Raw genomic sequence first — 21274 nt, 5'->3', positions numbered from 1 at the left:
ATTCTCATGTCCAGTAGATGCTGCCGTGGAATAGGTCAGATCAGTCATTACAAATAACCTCATTAACACAAACATATAGATAGATAGATAATTATTCCTACGTGGAATGTTTCCCTCTATTATAATCATAGATAGATAATTAGTTAGATAGTTACATGTTCCACACATCATTTGCATGATCCTTTGATTAAAATTACTTGGGATTAGTTTACAGGATATGTATACCTGATTTGTGTTAACATTAATGAACAGGTTATTTTTTGTCCTACTCACACAACTATACTTAAAAACTAGTTGTTCCATAGCCTTCCAGTTTTTAAATATAAATTTGTCCATGCAATAGAAAGGAGTTGTCCAGGAGACATGACTTTCGGTTATATTTAAAACTTGTTTTGCTACTTCTCAGGCATTTTATTTTATTGCGCAACCGAAATTTTTGTTGCTGCATCCTGAACTCCTTTTTGAAGCACTGGCAGCTTTAATATTGGGTAATAAAAGTAATTTTTTCCTCTAACATTGTAGGTATGGACTACTTATGACAAATTTCATAACTGAATATATAGGGTGTAACTGAATTCCCTTTACAGATATAGAGGACATATACAAGGGGGAAACCAAAAGTAACTGGAATCGTAATGCTGCACATCGTGTACTTGTAGTAGCAGGTTGCATCGCCAGAGGGTTGTAGTAGGACCTTTGCTGAGTCATTCTGCCACGCGGTGTCATCCAACAGTGAGAAGTGTGGTTTCTTTGGCAGTTCTTTGTGCGTGCGTACAGTGCAGACGTGACACGAGGAAATGGCTAGTTCTTACGAACAATGTGCGGCAGTGAAGTTTTGTTTCTTGCTCGGCAAGAACGCAGCAGAAAATGTTGCGATGATTCAGACAGCCTACAAAGACCATGCTCTTAGTAAAATGAAAGTGTACAAATGGTTTTCTCAGATTAAAAAGGGAGAAATGGTGGTTGAAGATCAGCCCCGTTCCAGTCGACCTCCAACTGCTCGAAGCGAAGACAACATCGACAAAATCCGTGATCTCATCAGTGAAGACCAACGCAGGACAATTGACCAACTTGAGAACTTGTCCAGGTTGTCCTGGAGCTCAATTCAGCACATCTTGACCATCGATTTGGGGATGTGAAGACTGGCAGCAAAATTCGTGCCGAAGCTTCTTACCGGAGATCAAAGGGATTGTCGCGTTCAAGCCTGTCTCGAAATGAAGGACGCGTTCAAAGATGATCCACATTTTTTCAACAAAATCATTACAGGTGATGAGTCATGGTGCTATGGGTACGACCCAGAAAGTAAACAACAGTCATCACAATGGAAGTCACCTGGCTCACCTTGACCAAAACGAGCTCGACAAGTGAAATCGAATGAGAAAACGATGTTGATCTGTTTATTTGACATTAAAGGGAATGTACACTCTGAATTTGTTCCTGAATACCAGACAGTAAACCAACAATTCTACTTGGAGGTTTTGAAACGACTTCGCAGAAGTTTGTCATGAAAACGCCTGGTTTTGTGGGATTCTGGCATGTGGTTCCTGCATCACGACAACACTCCCACGCACATGGCTCTCAGCGATTGCCAGTTTTTGGCCTCAACGAAGATGACTATCTTGACCCACGCACCCTATTCGCCAGGTTTAGCACCCTCAGACTTCTTCCTATTCCCGAGGATGAAAAGAAGCTTGAGAGGAAAGCGTTTTAAGGATGTGGAAGACGTAAAACGCAATGTCATGAAAGTGCTAGCAGGTATCAAAAAGGACGAATTTAAAAGGTGTTTCGAACACTGAAATGAATGTTTGGACAAGTGTATTACTGCTAATGGAGAGTACTTCGAAGGAGATTAAGGTTGTATTTGAAAACTATAAAGTATATGCTTTCTAGAAATAAATTCCGGTTATTTTTGGGTCCCCCCCCCCTCCCCCTCTCATAGTAGGACCAAGATTGTTTATCTTAGCATTGGAACTAGTGTCTGGAAACATACAGTTTTCCTGCCACAGGCAAAATACTACAATGTGCTCAAATATCCCACACTTTTGGAGCCACTGACTCAGATATTACCTATGTCATTCACCAAGCGCCTGATGTCCAGTGCCCACCACAAGTTTGCTTACATGTCATTCAGTTGTGTTTGTGATCTGCTCAGAGAGGTTTGTACCTGCTGTTATTCTTGTGGGCTTCGTTCATATTGTACTTGTGTACAGTAGTAATAATTCAATTGGACAGATAAAAAAAATCTACTCACCAAGAAGCGACACACATAAAAGAAGGTTGTAATTAGGCAAGCTTTCAGAGCCAGTTGCTCCTCCTATGGACAGAAGGGTTGAAGGGTAGGGAAGAGCGATGAAGGGAAAGGACCAGAGAGGTCTAGGAAAAGGAGTAGATTTCTGGAAAGTCACCCAGAACCATGGTTCAGGGGAGACTTACCGCACGGGATGAGAAGGAAAGACAGATTGTTGGAGACTACATTGGGCAAGATTTGAAAACCCAAGAGCTTAAAGGTGGAAGACCGGGTAATATGCAAGGTAAAGGTTACTGCTCAAACATCATGCACGAATTAATAACAGTGAAAAGCTAAACGCATTGTACGTAACAAAGGTGGGACAGGAGTGGTGAAAAATGGGCAGGTAAGACAATGAAAAATGCAAAAAACTAAAACGGAGTGAAGAAAAGAGTAATTACTGTGAAGAAATGCTGAGACAGAAGAAATTAATGTAAATTTATGTTTATTTCTTCATTAGTGTAAACATAGACTTGGAATAATACTGTCAGTGCACTGTTAATTGTCCTGTAGGTGTTTGATGAAACAGCGTTTGAAAATCTGAACGATGTCAAGCAGTAGTTATGATAAATATTCCACTAGAAAATCGGGAACCAGTTCAAATAAGAGGACGGTTAATGGTTGAGCTGTAGGCGTTTCAAAATCCATTCGAGCTAAGAGTCACAACATCGGTGTTGACTATAAGTGTTCACACTTAAAATGTTTCATAATTACAACTAGCACAGAAAGAAATGCTTTGATTAAAGGGTTTAATGAAATAGCATCTTATGATAAACAAAATGCACATCTATCTGGTCTAATCACTGAAGCCTATATTGCTGTTGGAGACGGGGTGCCGACTTAAAAGTTTTTAAGCATTTTATAGTCATATGATCAACATTAAAACTTAAAAAACTGGCCTCTTGGTACCTCGAGACTCCGGTAAACTCGACAAAAGCCCAACACATTTTTTGGCTTTGAAAAAAGAAACAAAACATAAACACATACGGTATTTTCGTAAAAAGCAAATTTAATTTAGAGTAATAATCGTGCTTACAGACTATTACACAGCATTAAACATATAGCTTTGAAAAGACAAATTATATTAAATCATTAAAAGAATAAAACATACAATATTGCTGTCGCACAGTAATAGCACTTTGATTAATAAGTGAAATAGCTAATTTAAGCTTACTTTGAATAAGGCTCAGGGGTCATTAAATAAAAACAATACCTCAAAGTTGATGCTTTAACACAGTTAATAAAGATAATATAGTATGCCCAATATTGTCAGTCAAAAAATATGTAAATAGCGAGTTTTAATTGGGTCTTACACCCTGAAAATATTTAAGTATTTGAAAATAACTATTACAGTACTATAGTAATATAGTAATACAGTATTAAACTAGTACTAATATTTCGAAACTGAAAATTTAACATCATGTATGTATTTAATTCTCTATTTTATAAAGCATTTTAATATTGCTCTAAATGCCATTATTAGGGCTAGAGTGTCTTTAGAAAGGTGCAAATGTTGACCATCTGACTGGATTACTGAATATGAAATCGCTGATGACTGGTCGGATATCCAATTCATCCAAAACATCTCGGTGGGCATGAAGAACAGCCAAGTTGTTCAAACGTTTCTGTCCCACTGTTGATGATAAGGTATGACTTCAGATGTCTAAGGGCGCTAAATGAACGTTCTGCTGTTGCTGTCATGATTGAAGCTACTGTGAGAAGCTTAATGCACTTCACTACTTCACATAACATTTCTCCAACTGCAGCCTCTTGTGTAATGTACTTCTTATTTCCAAATTTGTTTCACCTCTATCTACTAAAAGCAAGCACTCTTGTTGAACTGCAATGACCTGTGCAAGTCCAGTTGAATCAAATCGCTCAGTAATGCAAGATTGCACCGTTTCACAAACTTCAATGTAAATGGCTTTGTAGTATACCTTTGGGGTTTTGAAAATGTGCGCTGAGCTGGCTTCATCGTTTTCATACTTCTTTGGTATACTTTGATTCCGAGGAAGCGAATGGTCATTAACTTATGAAGATTTTCTTTTAAACACAATTCCCAAAAGTATCACGCCTTCCATTCAATATACAAATCAAGCTCTCGTACATTTTTTCCAGATCAGCAACACTTACATGAGGGCATTGAATTTTTTCACTGACATCCTCTACTGGGTTAAATGCATGGTGATAAAGATGTAAAAAGAAATAATTCTTGAACATTGACTCAAGGTAGCCTGCACATTTGTAACCTGCCTCTGTTTTGTCCTCTGCAGAAAATGTTTCAAAAAACTGTAGAAGTTCTTCAAAGTTTTTCAATATTCTTAAGATACTAGAAGCTTGCATAGTCCATTGAGATGGGCAAAGGGGTTGTAGACCAGCTTGGTCATTGGCGCTCTCACAGTGTATGCTTCTGATAAGTCCCATCCTTTTGTTGGATTTCCTTACGGAGTTTATTAAGTCCTTGGCTAAAGCCATAATACAGTATAATAGACGTAAGATGGTTGAGACTGTCTACAACTGCCAAGCCTACACTGTGAGCAGTGCAGTGCACAATAACATGCTTTTGGTCGTGTATCCAAAACTAACTTTTTTAGTCCTTTGACCTAAACTCTCATATTTGAGGCACCATAATAGCACTGTCCTCTTATGTTATCCATTGACAAATCAAGACGAGCAAAAACGTCTTTTAAATTACTAAACAGAGTTTGTGATTCTGTGTTGAGGGTCTCGTATAAGCCAATAAAGTATTCGTTGATGATTAAGGAATCATCGACAGTATGAATTCAATAGGACACTTGTTCATGAATCGAAGAACCACTTGTTTCGTCAACCATAATACAAAAATGTTCAGTCTTCTTGACCTAAGCCAATACCTTTCGCAATGCAGACTTTCCTAGTAAATCAATGATTTCGTTTTGAATATCGTGGGACGTCCACTTATAACCCGATATTCTAACCAATCTTTAAACTCAAGTAAGTCATTCATTCGGAGTTCCAACAATTAAAAAAAAATTGAGTTTACATCTTTGTGCCTGGTGAAACGTTGTGATGCCTCATGTAAGGGGGAGAAATGCGTACCATCATGTTTCCAACTTTGATAAAAGTCAGATTGTAGCCTATCACGACTGCGGTTTATCGTATCGCGACATTGGTGCTCACGTTGGTCAAGATCCAATGTCTGTTAGCAGAATATGGAATCGGTGGGTTCAGGAGGGTAATACGGAATGCTGTGCTGGATCACAACGGCCTCGTATCACTACCAGTCAAGATGACAGGCATCTTATCTGCATGGCTGTAAAGGATCGTGCAGCCACATCTCGATCCCTGGGTCAACAGATGGGGACGTTTGCAAGACAACAACCATCTGCACGAACAGATCGACGACATTTGCAGCAGAATGGAGTATCAGCTCGGAGACCATGGCTGTGGTTACCCTTGACGCTGCATCACAGACAGGAGAGCCTGCGATGGTGTACTCAACGACGAACCTGGGTGCACGAATGGCAAAACGTAATTGTTTCGGATGAATCCAGGTTCTGTTTACAGCATCATGATGGTCGCATCCTTGTTTGGCAACATCAGAGTGAACGCACATTGGAAGCGTGTATTCGCCATCGCCATACTGGCGTACCACCCGACATGATGGTATGGTGTGCTATTCGTTACACGTCTCTGTCACCTCTTGTTCGCATTGACGGCACTTTGAACAGTGGACATTACATTTCAGATGTGTTACGACCCGTGGCTCTATCCTTCATCCGATCCCTGTGAAACCCTTCATTTCAGCAGGATAATTCATGACCACATGTTGCAGGTCCTGTACGGGCCTTTCTGGATACAGAAAATGTTCAACTGCTGCCCTGTCCAGCACATCTCCAGATCTCTCACCAATTGAAAACATCTGGTCAATGGTGGACGAGCAACTGGCTCGACACAACAGGCCAGTCACTACTCTTGATGACCTGTGGTATCGTGTTGAAGTTGCATGGGCAGCTGTACCTGTACATGTCATCCAAGCTCTGTTTGACTCAATGCCCAGGCATATCTAGGCCGTTATTATGGCCAGAGGTGGTTGTTCTGTGTACTGATTTCTCAGGATCTATGCACCCAAATTGCGTGAAAATATAATCACATGTCAGTTCTAGTATAATATATTTGTCCAATGAATACCCGTTTATCATCTGCATTTCTTCTTGGTATAGCAATTTTAATGACCAGTAGTGTATAAGGGCTGGGAAGTTTTGCCTTCTAGAAATTTCTACATTTCAGAACAATTGAGAATATTCAAGAGCATTCCACAACTTTCCAGAATGTTACACAATGGTCCAGGATGTTCTGGAATGTTGGGGAATAGTTGGGAAGATTCCAGAACGTTAGGAAACATCCCAGAACAACCCAGACCATTGTGGAACATTCCAGAAAACTCTTGAATGTTGTGGAATGTTCTGGAATACTGTTCTGATATGTCTGCCTGTGTGTGTATATGTGCCAGATGGGTGTGTATATCTGCCTTTTTTTCCCTCTAAGGTAAGTCTTTACACTCCCAGGATCGAAATGACTCCTTACCCTCTCCCTTAAAACCCACATCCTTTCGTCTTTCCCTCTCCTTCCCTCTTTCCTGATGAAGCAACCTTGGGTTGCGAAAGCTTGAAATTTGTTTGTGTTTTTTTATTGTTTATATTGTCTCTATCAACATACCAACGCTTTCGTTTGCTAAGTTACAGCAACATGGTGTTTGCCATATCATGGCTCCTCCTTTCCATCCTCAATCAAATGGGAAGCAGACAACTAGCACAAAATTTAAGGCCGAAAAAAAAAAAAAAAAAAAAAAAAAAAAAAAAAAAAAAAAAAAAAAAAAAAAAAAAAAATATTTTTTGGATGTGTCACTGGAAATACGTCTTCACTGGTTCCTCAGTTCTTATAGGTTCACCATTGTTGGCAATATTAGTGTGGCAGAGTTCTTGCACGGTTATCACCATGGACTCTGCTACAGCTGCTTTGACTGACATCAGGCAGTCTGCTGGAACTGGCCAGACAATGCTCTGACCTGGCACAGCTGTTTGGACTCGTGGGTTTTGCCACCGGCCGAATGGTTGCTGGCAGTAATCAAGAATACCCACAGTTGACACATCCGTGCCATCTGCACAGCTCAGGGGAGATACTGCAACGTGTCGACTAGCCACAACCTCGAGGGGGCGGCTGTGCACCCGGGGTGCCTCCACCATCCCCACCCCATCCGTCTGCCTGGCCATCTCCAGCAGCGTGGCCAGTGTCTGGTCTTTTTCCCCGCAGCTGCCGACATTTTCACAACTGTGTCCTCTGCTGTGGGTGCCCCCTTTAGCTGTCGGAGACCCAGAGGGATCACGGTGTGGGATCACAACTCACTTGCCACTGCAGCCGACAATTCCTCCACTGCCACCTTCATCACAGCTGGCGCCACCTGTTCCACTGCCTTCACTGCAACCTCCTTCCCTGGGGTTGGACTCAAGATTTGAAATGGATCTGCGTCAGCATCACCTGTCATACCATATGGCCTCTGACCGGGGGGTGTTACGGGCTCCGCACCTGTCCGCACTCCTCCGACCCTACACACTGATGGCAGTGTTCCACGACTCAATAACATACATCAACCACACGCAGAAGAAATGGATGTGAGCACAGTGCTCACTTCTCCACAAGAACACTTTTTTTTTTTTTTTTTTTTTTTTTTTTTTTTTTTTTTTTTTTTTTTTTGTAAAATGCATAATTTTACATTTCTGAACACTTACAGCAAGTTGAACATCATCTGCAAAAACAATGAGGTCACTACTAATATCGTCTGCAAGGCCATTAATGTATGACATGAACACTTCTCTAGAGCACACCTAAAATTCCTTCCATGTTTGTTGATGATTCTCCATTCTAAATAATATGCTACAGTCTCCCTACCAGAAAATCCTCAATCTAGTCACAAATTTCACTTGGTATCCCATACACCATACTCTCGATAAGAAAGTGTAAGTGTTGTACTGAGACAAATGCCTTACAGAAATCAAGAAATATTGCACATACCTCATTGTCTTGATCCACAACTTTCAGCATATGATGTGAGAAAAGTGAGAGTTAGGTTTTGCATGATAGATGTTTTTGGAAGCTATCCTGCTTTCGTAGAGATCATTCTATTCAAGATACTTTATTTGTTTGAGCTCAGGATATGTTCCAAGTTCTACAACAAATTGATGTCAAATGATATTGGACAGTAGTTTTCCGGATCACTTCTACTACCCTTCTTGTAGACAGATATGACCTGTGCTGTCTTCCAACCACTGAGCATTTGAGGGATTTTTTTTTTTTGGTCATCAGTCTGCTGACTGGTTTGATGCGGCCCTCCACGAATTCCTTTCCTGTGCTAACCTCTTCATCTCAGAGTAGCACTTGTAACCTACATCCTCAATTATTTGCTTGACGTATTCCAATCTCTGTCTTCCTCTACAGTTTTTGCCCTCTTCAGCTCCCTCTAGTACCATGGAAGTCATTCCCTCATGTCTTAGCAGATGTCCTATCATCCTGTCCCTTCTCCTTATCAGTGTTTTCCACATATTCCTTCCCTCTCCGATTCTGTGTAGAATCTCCTCATTCCTTACCTTACCAGCCCACCTAATTTTCAACATTCGTCTATAGCACTACATCTCAAATGCTTCGATTCTCTTCTGTTCTGGTTTTCCCACAGTCCACGTTTCACTACCATACAATGCTGTACTCCAGACATACATCCTCAGAAATTTCTTCCTCAAATTAAGGCCAATATTGGCCAGAAATGCCTTTTTTGCCATAGCGAGTCTGCTTTTGATGTCCTCTTTGCTCCGTCCGTCATTGGTTATTTTACTGCCTAGGTAGCAGAATTCCTTAACTTCATTGACTTCGTGACCATCAATCCTGATGTTAAGTTTCTCACTGTTCTCATTTCTACTACTTCTCATTACCTTCGTCTTTCTCCGAATTACTCTCAAACCATACTGTGCACTCATTGGACTGTTCATTCCGTTCAGCAGATCATTTAATTCTTCTTCACTTTCACTCAGGATAGCAATGTCATCAGCGAATCGTATCATTGATATCCTTTCACCTTGTATTTTAATTCCACTCCTGAACCTTTCTTTTATTTCCATCATTGCTTCCTCGATGTACAGATTGAAGAGTAGGGGCGAAAGGCTACAGCCTTGTCTTACACCCTTCTTAATACGAGCACTTCGTTCTTGATCATCCACTCTTATTATTCCCTCTTGGTTGTTGTACATATTGTATACGACCCATCTCTCCCTATAGCTTACCCCTACTTTTTTCAGAATCTCGAACAGCTTGCACCATTTTATATTGTTGAACGCTTTTTCCAGGTCGACAAATCCTATGAAAGTGTCTTGATTTTTCTTTAGCCTTGCTTCCATTATTAGCCGTAACGTCAGAATTGCATCTCTCGTCCCTTGTTTGAGGGATCTACGATGGATTATAGTTAGAAGAGGGGCTAGCTCAGGTGCAAATTCAGCACAGAATCTGATAGGGATTGCATTGGGCACTGGAGTTTTGTTCAATTTTAGCAATTCCAGATTTTTTTTTAAACCACCAACACTAATATCTATCTCACTCATCTTCATTGCGGTGTGACAAGTATTTGGGGCAAAACCTATAATTTTCCTTTGTAGAAGATCATCTGAAAACAGAGGTCAGCATTTCTGATTTTGGTTTGGTACCTTCAATTTTAGTTTCTGTCTCGTCCATGAGTGTCTGAACTCTGCCTTTGGTACCACTACAGCCTCTACACATGACCATAATTCCTTTGGGTTTTGTGAGAAATCCTTTAATAATATTCTACTCGCCAAACGGTGGCAGAACACACACGTAAAAGACTGTTGTGACTGGCAAGCTTTCTGAGCCAGTGGCTCTTTCTTCAGGCACAAGGGCTGAAGAGGAAAGAAGAAGAGTGAAGGGAAAGGGCCGCAGAGTCTAGGAAAAGGGGTACATTTCGGGAAATTCACCCAGAACCGCGGGTCAGGGGAGACTTACCGTATGGGATGAGAAGGAAAGATATTGCTGGGGAGTGCTCTCAGGTTTTCAAATCTCATCTGATGCACTCCCCAACAATCAGTCTTTCCTTTTCATCCCGTACAGTAAGTCTCCCTTGACCCGTGGTTCTGGGTGACTTTCCCGAAATGTACCCCTTTTCCTAGACTCTGCGGTCCTTTTCCTTCACCTTTCTTTCTTCCCCTTCAACCTGTCTGCCTGAAGAAGGAGCCACTGGCTCCGAAAACTTGCCCGTCACAACAATCTCTTATGTGTGTGTGCTGCCACTGCTTGGTGAGTGGATTTTTTTATCTATATTTTTGTTGTTATACTTTTAATAATATTCTGCTATAGATGTCATGGAAGGCTTCTGACATTGCCCCCTTGGTAGCAAAATGCGTGTCATTCAGCATTTGCCTATCTTAGACCTATGGTTTGTTTTACATCTATTATGCTGTACTCTGTTTCTACAGATGTTTCTTCAAAGTGACTATATACCACAAAATGCCTCTCTAATCATGAACTGTTCTGCTAGGTATGCAACTATCAAGTGCATGGTCAACCATTCTTCTAAACCTGAACCACAGTTCTTCTACATGCTTCTCTCTGTGGCTAAATATTTTGAGTTCTTTATTGAGATAAGCCAATCCTGTCTCTTTATCCAGTTTGCTTAACATATAAATCACTGTAGTCCCCATAGAAGGCATTTAGTGATGTTTTGCAGACTCTCACCAGGCCCACTACTTACAAAACAGCAACTTTCAGAACTGATTGTTGGAAGATTAAAATCTCCTCTGACGATGATAGTACGAGTGGAGAACTTACGTACAAGTAATTTTCTCTGAATTTTTTGGTTGTTTTTATGTATGAGTCTGATAGTCAATAGAAGAATTCTGTTACAAATTTACACTTGATACTGCGTCTTGCCCAGACAACCTTGCATGCGTATTTGATTTTTAGCTCAGTGGATTTGAGTTTCTTATCAACTGCAGCAAATACACTACCTCCAGTTAATACATAAACATTAGTCTATCCTTTTAATACATATACTTAGATTTTCCCCAAATAGCTCACAACTATCTGTTTCAGGTTTTAATCAGCTTTGAGCATTGCTTTTTAGGAGTACTTCAATTTTAGGAGTACTTTAAACTCCGTCACTTTGTTATAAATGCTTGTGCAGTTAATCTCTAAAACTTTAATACTATCATCTGTAGGCGGCTCTTCTTTGGATCTTATACTGACTCTTCCAGGTCCCCTACAGCTACTGTTATCTAGACTGGATGGAGAGTCACTTAATCTAAAACACCTTTTGTTTTCCCACACAGTCAGTTGCCTGGGTAGCAGCCTCTGATGTGTAGTGCACATCCCCCTTTCAGGGGGACCCTATAATTCTCAAGCATATGACTCAAGCCTACGAAGTCACAGCCTCACTTGTTTCAGAACCTTCTTAGTCTCTGGTTTAAGTCTTCCACTCAACTCAGAACCAGGGGGCCATGATCTGTTCTGGAGACAATGCTGCAGATCATGAGCTTTGTTGAAACTTCCTGAGGGTTGCTGGTCTTCTCAACCTTCTCTTCCAGTCACTGGAATGATACGCAGATGACTGGTACCATTTGTTCCAACGTGCACCACAATCTACTGTTGGTTGCACCCTGTTTCCTCAATGGCTGCCAGAATAGCCTCTTCCACACGGTGAATAAGGCCTACTGGCATACACACTGAGTGTACTTGGTGTTCCTTCATATCCCTTCTGCCATTTCAATAAGTGGTACCAATATTTCCAGGACATCTGAACTGCTGACAGTGCTACATTAAGAAAGGTTATTAAAAGGTCCAGAAACATGTGCATCATGTTTGAGATTAATACCTCTGATAACAAAATCAAAACAATTTGGAGTATTATTACAAGGGAGACAGGGTAACCGAGAGTACAGGATGACAGCATCACCATCAAAGCAAATGTAAACTTGATAAACAACAAGCCGGAAGTCGAAAACATTTTGAATAATAATTTTTTAAATGTTGTAGAGAAAATAGGATCTAAATGTTCATTGGAAGAAGCAAGGCAGATAATAGAAGAGGCCTTACCCACACCATTTGATACAATTGAAATTCCACCCACCTCTCCCTCTGAAATTAGGAAGATAATAAACTCTCTCAGGAATAAAAGCTCACATGGAATTAATCGCATTTTCAGCAGGATAATAAAAGCTTGTTCCCAAGAAATAAGTGGGATTCTTAGCCACATACGTAACAGCCCTCTGAAGCACGGTATTTTCCCAGATAGACTGAAGTATGCCATTGTTAAACCACTTCATAAAAAAGGGGATACATCTGATGTCAACAACTACCGCCCAATCTCTCTTCTGACTGCCATATCCAAAATTCTTGAAAAAGTAATGTATTGTAGAGTAGCTCCACACCTTTGTAAAAATAAAGTTTTAACAAAACGTCAGTTTGGTTTCCAGAAGGGTTTCTCAATGGAAAATGCTATATATACTTTCACTAATGAAATATTAAATGCTCTGAGTAACCGAAACTCACCTGTTGGGATTTTTTGTGATCTATCAAAGGCTATTGATTGTGTAAATCATGGAATACTTCTAGATAAGCTCAAGTACTGTGGTATGAATGGGACAATGCTCAAATGGTTTAAATCATACCTAACTGGAAGAGTGCAGAAAGTTGAAGTAAGCAGTTCACATAATATGCAAAAAACTAGTGATTTCTCAAACTGGGCAACAATCAAGAATGGGGTGCTGCAAGGTTCGGTCTTTGGTCCTCTGCTGTTCTTTATATATATTAACGACTTGCCGTTCTATATTCACGAAGATGCAAAGCTGGTACTTTTTGCCAATGATACAAGTATAGCTATTACACCCAACAGACAAGAATTACCTGGTGAAATTGTAAACGATGTTTCTGAGAAGATCATTAAGTGGTTCTCTGCAAATGGGCTCTCATTAAACTTTGACAAAACACAGCATATACAGTTCCACACAGTAAATTGAATGACACCATTAATAAATATAGACTTCAATCAGAAATCAGTAGCTAAGGTAGAATATTCAAAATTTCTAGGTGTATGCAGTGATGAGGGGTTGAAATGGGAAAAAAAACCACACTGAGGATCTGCTGAAACATTTGAGTTCAGCTACTTATGCTATTAGGGTCATTGCAAATTTTGGCGATAAACATCTGAGTAAATTAGCCTACCACGCCTATTTTCATTCTCTGCTTTCGAATGGCATCATATTTTGGGGTAACTCATCATTGAGTAAAAGAGTGTTCACTGCACAAAAGCTTCTAATCAGAATAATTGGTGGAGCTCATCCAAGATCATCCTGCAGACACTTATTTAAAGAGCTAGAGATCTTCACTGTATATATATATTCACTTATGAAATTTATTATTAACAATCCGAACGAATTCAAAAGTAATAGCAGTGTACATGGCTACAACACTAGGAGAAAGGATGATCTTCACTACTCAAGGTTAAATCTAACTTTGGCTCAGAAGGGGGTAAATTATGCTGCCACAAAAGTCTTTGGTCACTTCCCTAATAGCATCAAAAGTCTGACAGATAGCCACATAGCATTTAAAAGGAAATTAAAAGAATTTCTGAATGGCAACTCCATCTACTCATTAGATGAATTTTTGGATATCGTAAGTGGGTAATCCCCCCCCCACCCCACCCCCCCCCCCCCCCCACCCCAAAAAAAATTACTATTAAGTGTCATGTAATATTTTGTGTAATATAATACCTTGTATAGACTTACTGTACCTAGCGTTATTCGACGGAGAAGAAGTCAAGAGGGTTTCCAGCAGCCGGCTATTCGGTAAAGAAAAGTGGCTTCAAATTCCAAATTAAGTCACCTCGTAAAGAAGTGGAAGGTGGTTTGGAGGAATAAGCTGATATAACCCAGATCCATACTCACACTAAATTGTCAGAACGTTAGAACATGACGACCTGTGTGAAAGGATCGAGAAAACAGGAATTTTCAGTCAAAAACGAGAGAAGAAGCTGTTATGTGTTGCCACAGTGACCAAACATCATAAGGCACGGGAATTACTCCGAGACATTGGAATATGTTCAAGTACCCAATGGAGCAAAATTTAAATGGAAAAACATGGAAGAAATGAAAAATTTACAATGATAAAAATAGCAAAGAAACATATTTGTCAAAGAAGAAGTACGCATAGAATGCTTCAGCTAATAACATCCAGTGCAGGGAGTGTACTGCTCTCTCTCACATCGCGAGGACGCAGACGCGGAAACCAACAAACATCCGACGCCGCCGGCACCAGCTGCTGTTCACCAGTGCTGACCTGCCTCCACATACACTCACCTACGCAACAAGAATTCTACTTGATTACTTTAGTACAAAGTGGTACAAGATACTGTTGAGTGAACTGTTGTTGTGTAATTATCATATTTAAAGTTAGTTTTAAATTCTTGCAAGAGCTAAGGCATATAAAAGTATGGAAAGTATACAACAAGTTGGGGAAACTCAAGACCCAGCTATGGCAATGAAGATTAGCAAAGAAGTGCCTGACTGAGCTGAGTTGATAAATTTAATCAAAGCTCAGAGTCTTAAGTTAAACTCATTAAATTCTCAATTAATTGCTCAAAGTGCGACTAAGTAAAGAATTAGACTTGGTAAATTCTCAATTAAATACTCAAATGATAATTTAGGTTTGTTAAACACCAAAGTCGACTTTCAAAGCAAGGAATTTAGTAATCTATGCGAAGGCATGGGTGCTTTGAAGACTGACTTCAACGCCATAAGTAATAAAGTAGAGAATTTAAAAGTAGATTTAAAGAACGAGTTGACAAATTCTTTGACTACACAAATAAATTATATGTTTACTGACCTAAATGATCCAATTTTCAGAGCTTTTCCAAAATTTTCCAGGAAAAAAACTCTATACGCCTCAACTACAGAGTAAAATGAGATTCAATGACAGCACCGAAGTGTGTGCACTGCCCCATGTTTACAGTGCACATGTGTTGAATGTTAAGTCCTGTTCTTGAATCACAGAGACATCTTTTTACGTATTACCAACATGTTAAGGTAATGATGATCACACACAAACAACAATAATTCATGGTTTTTATTAAATTGTGCCTATCATATAGCTTTAACTTTGCCTGACTCATTCAATTAATAAACTTCAGCCTACAACTCATTTTAAAAAGTAGTACATAACAATTTACTCAAAATATACAAAAACTGCAATACGTTACTATATGATACTAATATAAACCAGAATACATCGAAAACACAACCATGGGCAGAATCAATTAAGCACACTAAATGAACAGTTAAAGCTATTAATAAAATGTAATATCTGTAGGTGACACACAAACTTATATACTGTGTTTAAGTAAAGTGGCTTGAGTAGCATTAAGAAATTTACAAATGTCATTCATAATAAACAAATAGAACAAACCTGCATGATGAAATATTGTTTTCTTAACATTCTTCTTAAGGTCGAATCCAAAAAGATAATGTGCTAGGTTGGGCTGAGGATGACAAAGGCACTGTTGCAATAATTTAATAATTGTCAGTTTTGTCTGTGCTTGTACACTCAAAACCTCTTCACCATCCACATTCTGTGGAACAAAGAAAATATGACATTCAGCAAAAAAGTATACATTATATTTTTAATGTATGGGAGATTCTACCATATGCATTTTTGAACCTCTACGACTCAAAAGTAGAAATTAATGAGACTGTAGTAGCACTTTTCTGTTTCTGTGGAGGTGGAGGGAAGAACAAAGTTGGAGAGTTGGAGGAGGGCAGATGAAGTAGGGGGAAGAAAAGAAGAAGAAGGAGACTAAAATGGAAAAGTGGCAGAGATGAAGGGAAGAAAATCATCAGCAGATTCTTACTGGACTGTGCTGAGCAACAAGTCCACAAGATCTCTCTCTTACCAATATGGAGATACTTATTCTCGTTTTCTGTTATTAAATCGAGCCAGCCTCATTATGCCAAAAGAGCCAAAGCAACAAAAGTGTAAATAATATATTTTGTATTTGTTATGGCTTTTGCAATGATCAACAATGAAACAACAAATGAAGAATCATTACTGTTCCAAGCAATGAACTGCACCATACAAAAAGGAATTACTGAAATGTGTAACTTTTTCTTTGCTCTAAAGCCTTGTTAATCTCAATAAACTGGTGAAGTAGCAATACTGATTACACAAAACAATGGGTGGTAGAGGGAAGGGGGAGGGGGAAGGTCCAAGCAAAGTCCAAGTCCAGTTACTCTACTTGTGCTTCTAGCAACTTCAGCTTTACACAGCTTTGTGATGTGCGCCAGGGGACAGTCATTATGTGTGCACACACGTGGGTAGTAACCGATACAAGTCAAATGTTTCTACTTAAAGATAGTTTGAATGCCTGTGTAACATTACAGTAAAAAGAAGCAGTAGATAAGTTCATGATCGAAACCCTTCGAGACAAGTGAAGTCGGGAAAAAAACTAAAAGCAGTTCTTCACTTGTCACTGGACTGACACTTCTGAATGTCAGACGCTAGCTGTCACACTGCTTTGCATGTGAAACATGCTCACCATTCAGTGCAACTGTACACACGATGTACTCCCATAACCAATAAACTAAACTAACTACGCCCCATCTGAACAGGCCTGAAGATCCAACAGTTTGACCAACCGCTGTGCCATCCTCAGCCAATAGGTGTTACTGGATGCAGATACAGAGGGACACGTGGTCAGTGCATCGCTCTCCTGGCCGTTGTCAGCTTTCGACTGGCCTCACAGGGGCCGAGTGTGCCCCGCTTGCCGACAGCACTCTGAGTACCCAGACAGCCCCCCAGCCAAGTGCTAGCCAAGGCAGACAGTGCTTAATTTCGGTGCTCTGGCGAGAACCAGCGTCGTCACTGTAGCCAGGTGGTTGGCCCCGTAAATTATACTGAACGAAAAATTGTTTGCTATCTTTCGGGAACTGAGAGGCACGGGGTCCCGTTCTTTTTATCTTCCTACAGTTATTGGGAAGTCATCAAGACTGCTTACAAAATGCTTATTAAAATACATGTTGCTGTGTATTCTTCTCAGGTGCAGCATTTGTTAAGTGTATTCACTCCCGGACTGCTGACGTTCGACAGCCGTTGCCATCCTCACAGAGGAGATCTGCCCCTCAGTCAGCAAGTGGCCACACCTTCAAATATTTTTTTGAATGTCCTCTCTTCTTTTAATAACCACTGAAACATTGCATAAACTGTTAATCTTTCAAGTCTTCAACTGGATTCCAGTCCAGTCAGATGCCATCTTCTTTCAGCCCTGGATTATGTCAGTCTGTTAACCAACCGAACCTGATTGTATATTTGGGAATGTAAATTTAGTGTCTATTTCATTATAGACAAATTACAGATTAAATGTCCACGTCTGCCCAAGAGGGTCCCTAACGCTTCGGCAGGACTGTTAAACTAAGAGATGGTAGAAGTTTAACTATATACGCTACTGCATTTCTCTGGCATTTTTCAGCTTAAATTTGAGAAGCTTCTTTATGTGTGTGTTGTGGTCTTCAGTCCACAGACTGGTTTGATGCAGCCCTCCATGCTACTCTATCCAGCGCAAGCTTCTTCATCTACAAGTAACTATTGAAACCTAAATCCTTCTCAATCTGCTTAGTGTATTCACCTCTTGGTCTCCCTCTACAATTTTTACCCTCCACGCTGCCTTATAATACTAAATTGATGATCCCTTGATGCCTCAGAACATGTCCTACCAATCGATCCCTTCTTCTAAGTCCAGCTGTGCCACATATCCTTCTTCTCCCCAATTTTATTCAGTCACTCCTCATTAGTCACGTGATCTACCCATCTTATCTCCAGCATTCTTCTGTAGCACCACATTTCGAAAGCTTCTGTTCTCTTCTTGTCTAAACTAGTTATCGTCCATGTTTCACTTCCATACATGGCTACACTCCACACAAATACTTTCAGAAAGCTTCTTAATATGTGATAAAATCTTGCCCAGAATCCAGGTACCGAACTCATTAACTACTCTGTTTGAACACACAATGCTTTATCATCACATTTAATAAATCTGAAATGCACATAAAAATCCATGCCAACAAGCTTACTTGTCATACATCTGATTCACAAAATCGAAACTCTGGCAGAGTTCGATAAGGTGTTTGTCATTTACCTCTGCCAGGGACGATGAGAAGAGGCAGGTTACAGTTTAACTTGTAATAGCAGTTGAAGACAGGGAGTAGTTGCTTGTTTTTGATGAGAAAGAGGCATAAAATCAGCTATACCTTGTTGGAGTGCCTTTTCTAGCACTTATCTGAGGTGACTGAGGACACGAATGTTGGACGTTAATCAGGAAGACCCGGCAGAGATTTGAACATTGGTTCAAATGGCTCTGAGCACTATGGGACTCAACTGCTGAGGTCATTGGTCCCCTAGAACTTAGAACTAGTTAAACCTAACTAACCTAAGGATATCACAAACATCCATGCCCGAGGCAGGATTCGAACCTGCGACCGTAGCGGTCTTGCGGTTCCAGACTGCAGCGCCTTTAACCGCACGGCCACTTCGGCCGGCTTTGAACATTGCTGACGCAAACACCAGTCCAGTGTTTCTTCCTAACTTGGTGGAAGGCAGCAGTTATGTACAGCCTAAGGAAAGCTGCACAGACAGTGAGCTAATTATAAGGTTTTGGTCTGTAAATGAGAGCTCATTTTCTTTGGCACTGTCTTCCTTGTAACTAGGTGAAAATGAAATAGCCTCTATCCTTAATAACTAGATAAAACAGACTTACAAGAAGTAATAAATAATGCTTAAACTAACTGTCTAATGGTGAATGATAATTTTATGTAACTGAACTCAAAAAAGTAGTATTATTAGAACTCTCACTGAGGCAACTATGATTAAGATGATGTGCAATGAAGGAGAAGAAAGATAAGAAAAAAGTAAAATGTCGATTACCAAACTTTCCTCTTCATTCGCTTCCAGGCATTCAACAAATCCTTGTCGTATTTCTGCTGTCATCGCAGCTGTTGAAGTAAACTGGGTTACCATTTGATTTTGTGAAGACGGTTGAGAAGTCATCGCCAAAAGAATCTTCACAGCAGTGTTTGCATGTTGAGGTAGCCAGCTGTTATATGTGACATACCTGAAAATTGTACATACAAAAGTATCAGAAACTGCTGTTGGTTGTAATATAAAGGATGAATACAAATTACTGATAATTTTGTAAGACTATATGCCAATTTTCCATTAGGTCCCCATAAAAACTCTCCCCCTTCCAACCTTGTTTGAAGTGAAACAGATTAACTGAGGATTTTCAACCTAAAATCTTGATTACTATTAGAGATGTATCATCAGTCAGCTCCTTATTAACTCTCAGACTATTTTGATTTCATTGTTGGATTTATTAAAGTAGAGAAACAAATTTTCAGATCTCTCAAGAAGTGTACTTAATATTTTACACTGTTCCTTGTAGTGGGTAGGATAATCTGCATTTTTGATACAATATCCAGCTCTCAACTACCTGTCTGAAGATTTTATCAGTGACGATATGCATGTTTTCGGTGGATTCTTTGATCTGTGCACCAGTTCCGTACAAGTGCTTTCAAACATTATTGCTACTTCATTACTAAGCAACCTGCCCTTCCAAGTTGACGTTGTCTATGTAGGTGGCAAGGCGGGCTCCAATCTGCTTCTTGGAGACACAACTCAATGGCCAGGCTCGTTTCCTCATGTACTGTTGTACAGTAACCACTTTCCAAAAGAATTTGGACTCACTAATACTTACACTGTTAACTGTAAGACTGTCATTCACTGTCAGAGAGAACACTCAGAACTTTCATAATAATGACATCATCTATTTTAGAATTGTGTAGAAATGCGTGTTTTTGAACAGTAAATTAGTCTAGTGAGGAAACCAACTACGTGAGCACGGTTATACATGGCTGGCACAAAAGTTTGTCTAAGAATTTTCTGTAGCAATATCACTTTCTCTCTCTCTTTCTCTCTCTCATGACTGTTCTTTTCACATATAGCAACAATATATATGGTTCATTGCCTTACAACAAAATGATGCTGCTAAACTGCAATTATTTATCAACTTGGTGCTTAGTAACACAAAAAACAAGGGTACAATCTGCAACCTTTCATTCACACATACTGAGCGTACTGCAGAATGCTACAATAGTGTTATTTTTGACAGTTTTTTTAAATTAAAAAAGCACTTTCGCAGTTTTCCCTAAAAAAAAATAACTTCTGAATTACGATCTGGGAGAGGCATCTTTATTTTATGCCCAGTAAGAATTGGCCCCGAGTGGCCTACTCGCACTGAGTGAGTGGTAAGAAGCAGCCCTGTCCTGCTTCTTGCTAGCCATTTGTGTAGAATGCATTGCAAGAGTTGACTGTCTTTACATTATTTTCCTATGTTTATGAGGCCAGTCTATTCAAGCACATTGGATTTTTTAGGGTACGTACTCTGGCCACTACAAGAAACGAAGTCACTGACTGACTCATTAGGCACGGACTTCACGTTACGATTTTCTACTACATCTGCGCACTTCAATAATGTGCAAATATTCCAAAAACTATTGCTGATTGTTGCATAATGCATATTTGTAGTTCTGTTGTTTCATTAACACTGCAAAATTAAACTGCACACTTGGGGAATCTTTCACTTGGTTCAGAGCTATTCTTAAGGCATTACCAGCACGCAAATCTTGTTTGAGTCATTACAGATCGTAATGTAGTTTACCTTCACTGGGTAATGCAAAATACTGTTTACTTTAGGGAACACTTGATCAATGTGAGCACCCAAGGTCGAATAACCTACTAAACTTCATTTAATTACTGATATTTCTTATTCCTTGAGCAGCCAGGCTAATGAACAATGTAAAGTAAATCTTACATACTGCATCCTTCTACTTCTCTCAACGGAAGTGAAAATTGTGC

General features: G+C 39.8%; 1 protein-coding gene across 1 annotated transcript in view; it reads right to left on the bottom strand.

Annotated features, from left to right (window-relative positions):
* The window catches only part of LOC124795177 (nuclear pore complex protein Nup205-like), a 295244-nt gene that overhangs the window by 59798 nt on the left and 214172 nt on the right, over nucleotides 1–21274 (bottom strand). Inside the window, exons 17-18 of the mRNA XM_047259077.1 lie at nucleotides 19286–19472; nucleotides 15779–15941 (exon numbers count right to left, since the gene is read on the bottom strand). Of these exons, the coding sequence (XP_047115033.1) occupies nucleotides 15779–15941; nucleotides 19286–19472 (350 nt within the window). The remainder of the gene's footprint in view (nucleotides 1–15778; nucleotides 15942–19285; nucleotides 19473–21274) is intronic.

Source organism: Schistocerca piceifrons, chromosome 4 (genome assembly GCF_021461385.2).
Source record: "Schistocerca piceifrons isolate TAMUIC-IGC-003096 chromosome 4, iqSchPice1.1, whole genome shotgun sequence".
Classification (NCBI taxonomy): Eukaryota; Metazoa; Arthropoda; class Insecta; order Orthoptera; family Acrididae; genus Schistocerca; species Schistocerca piceifrons.
This window is presented reverse-complemented; position numbering and strand designations above follow the sequence as displayed.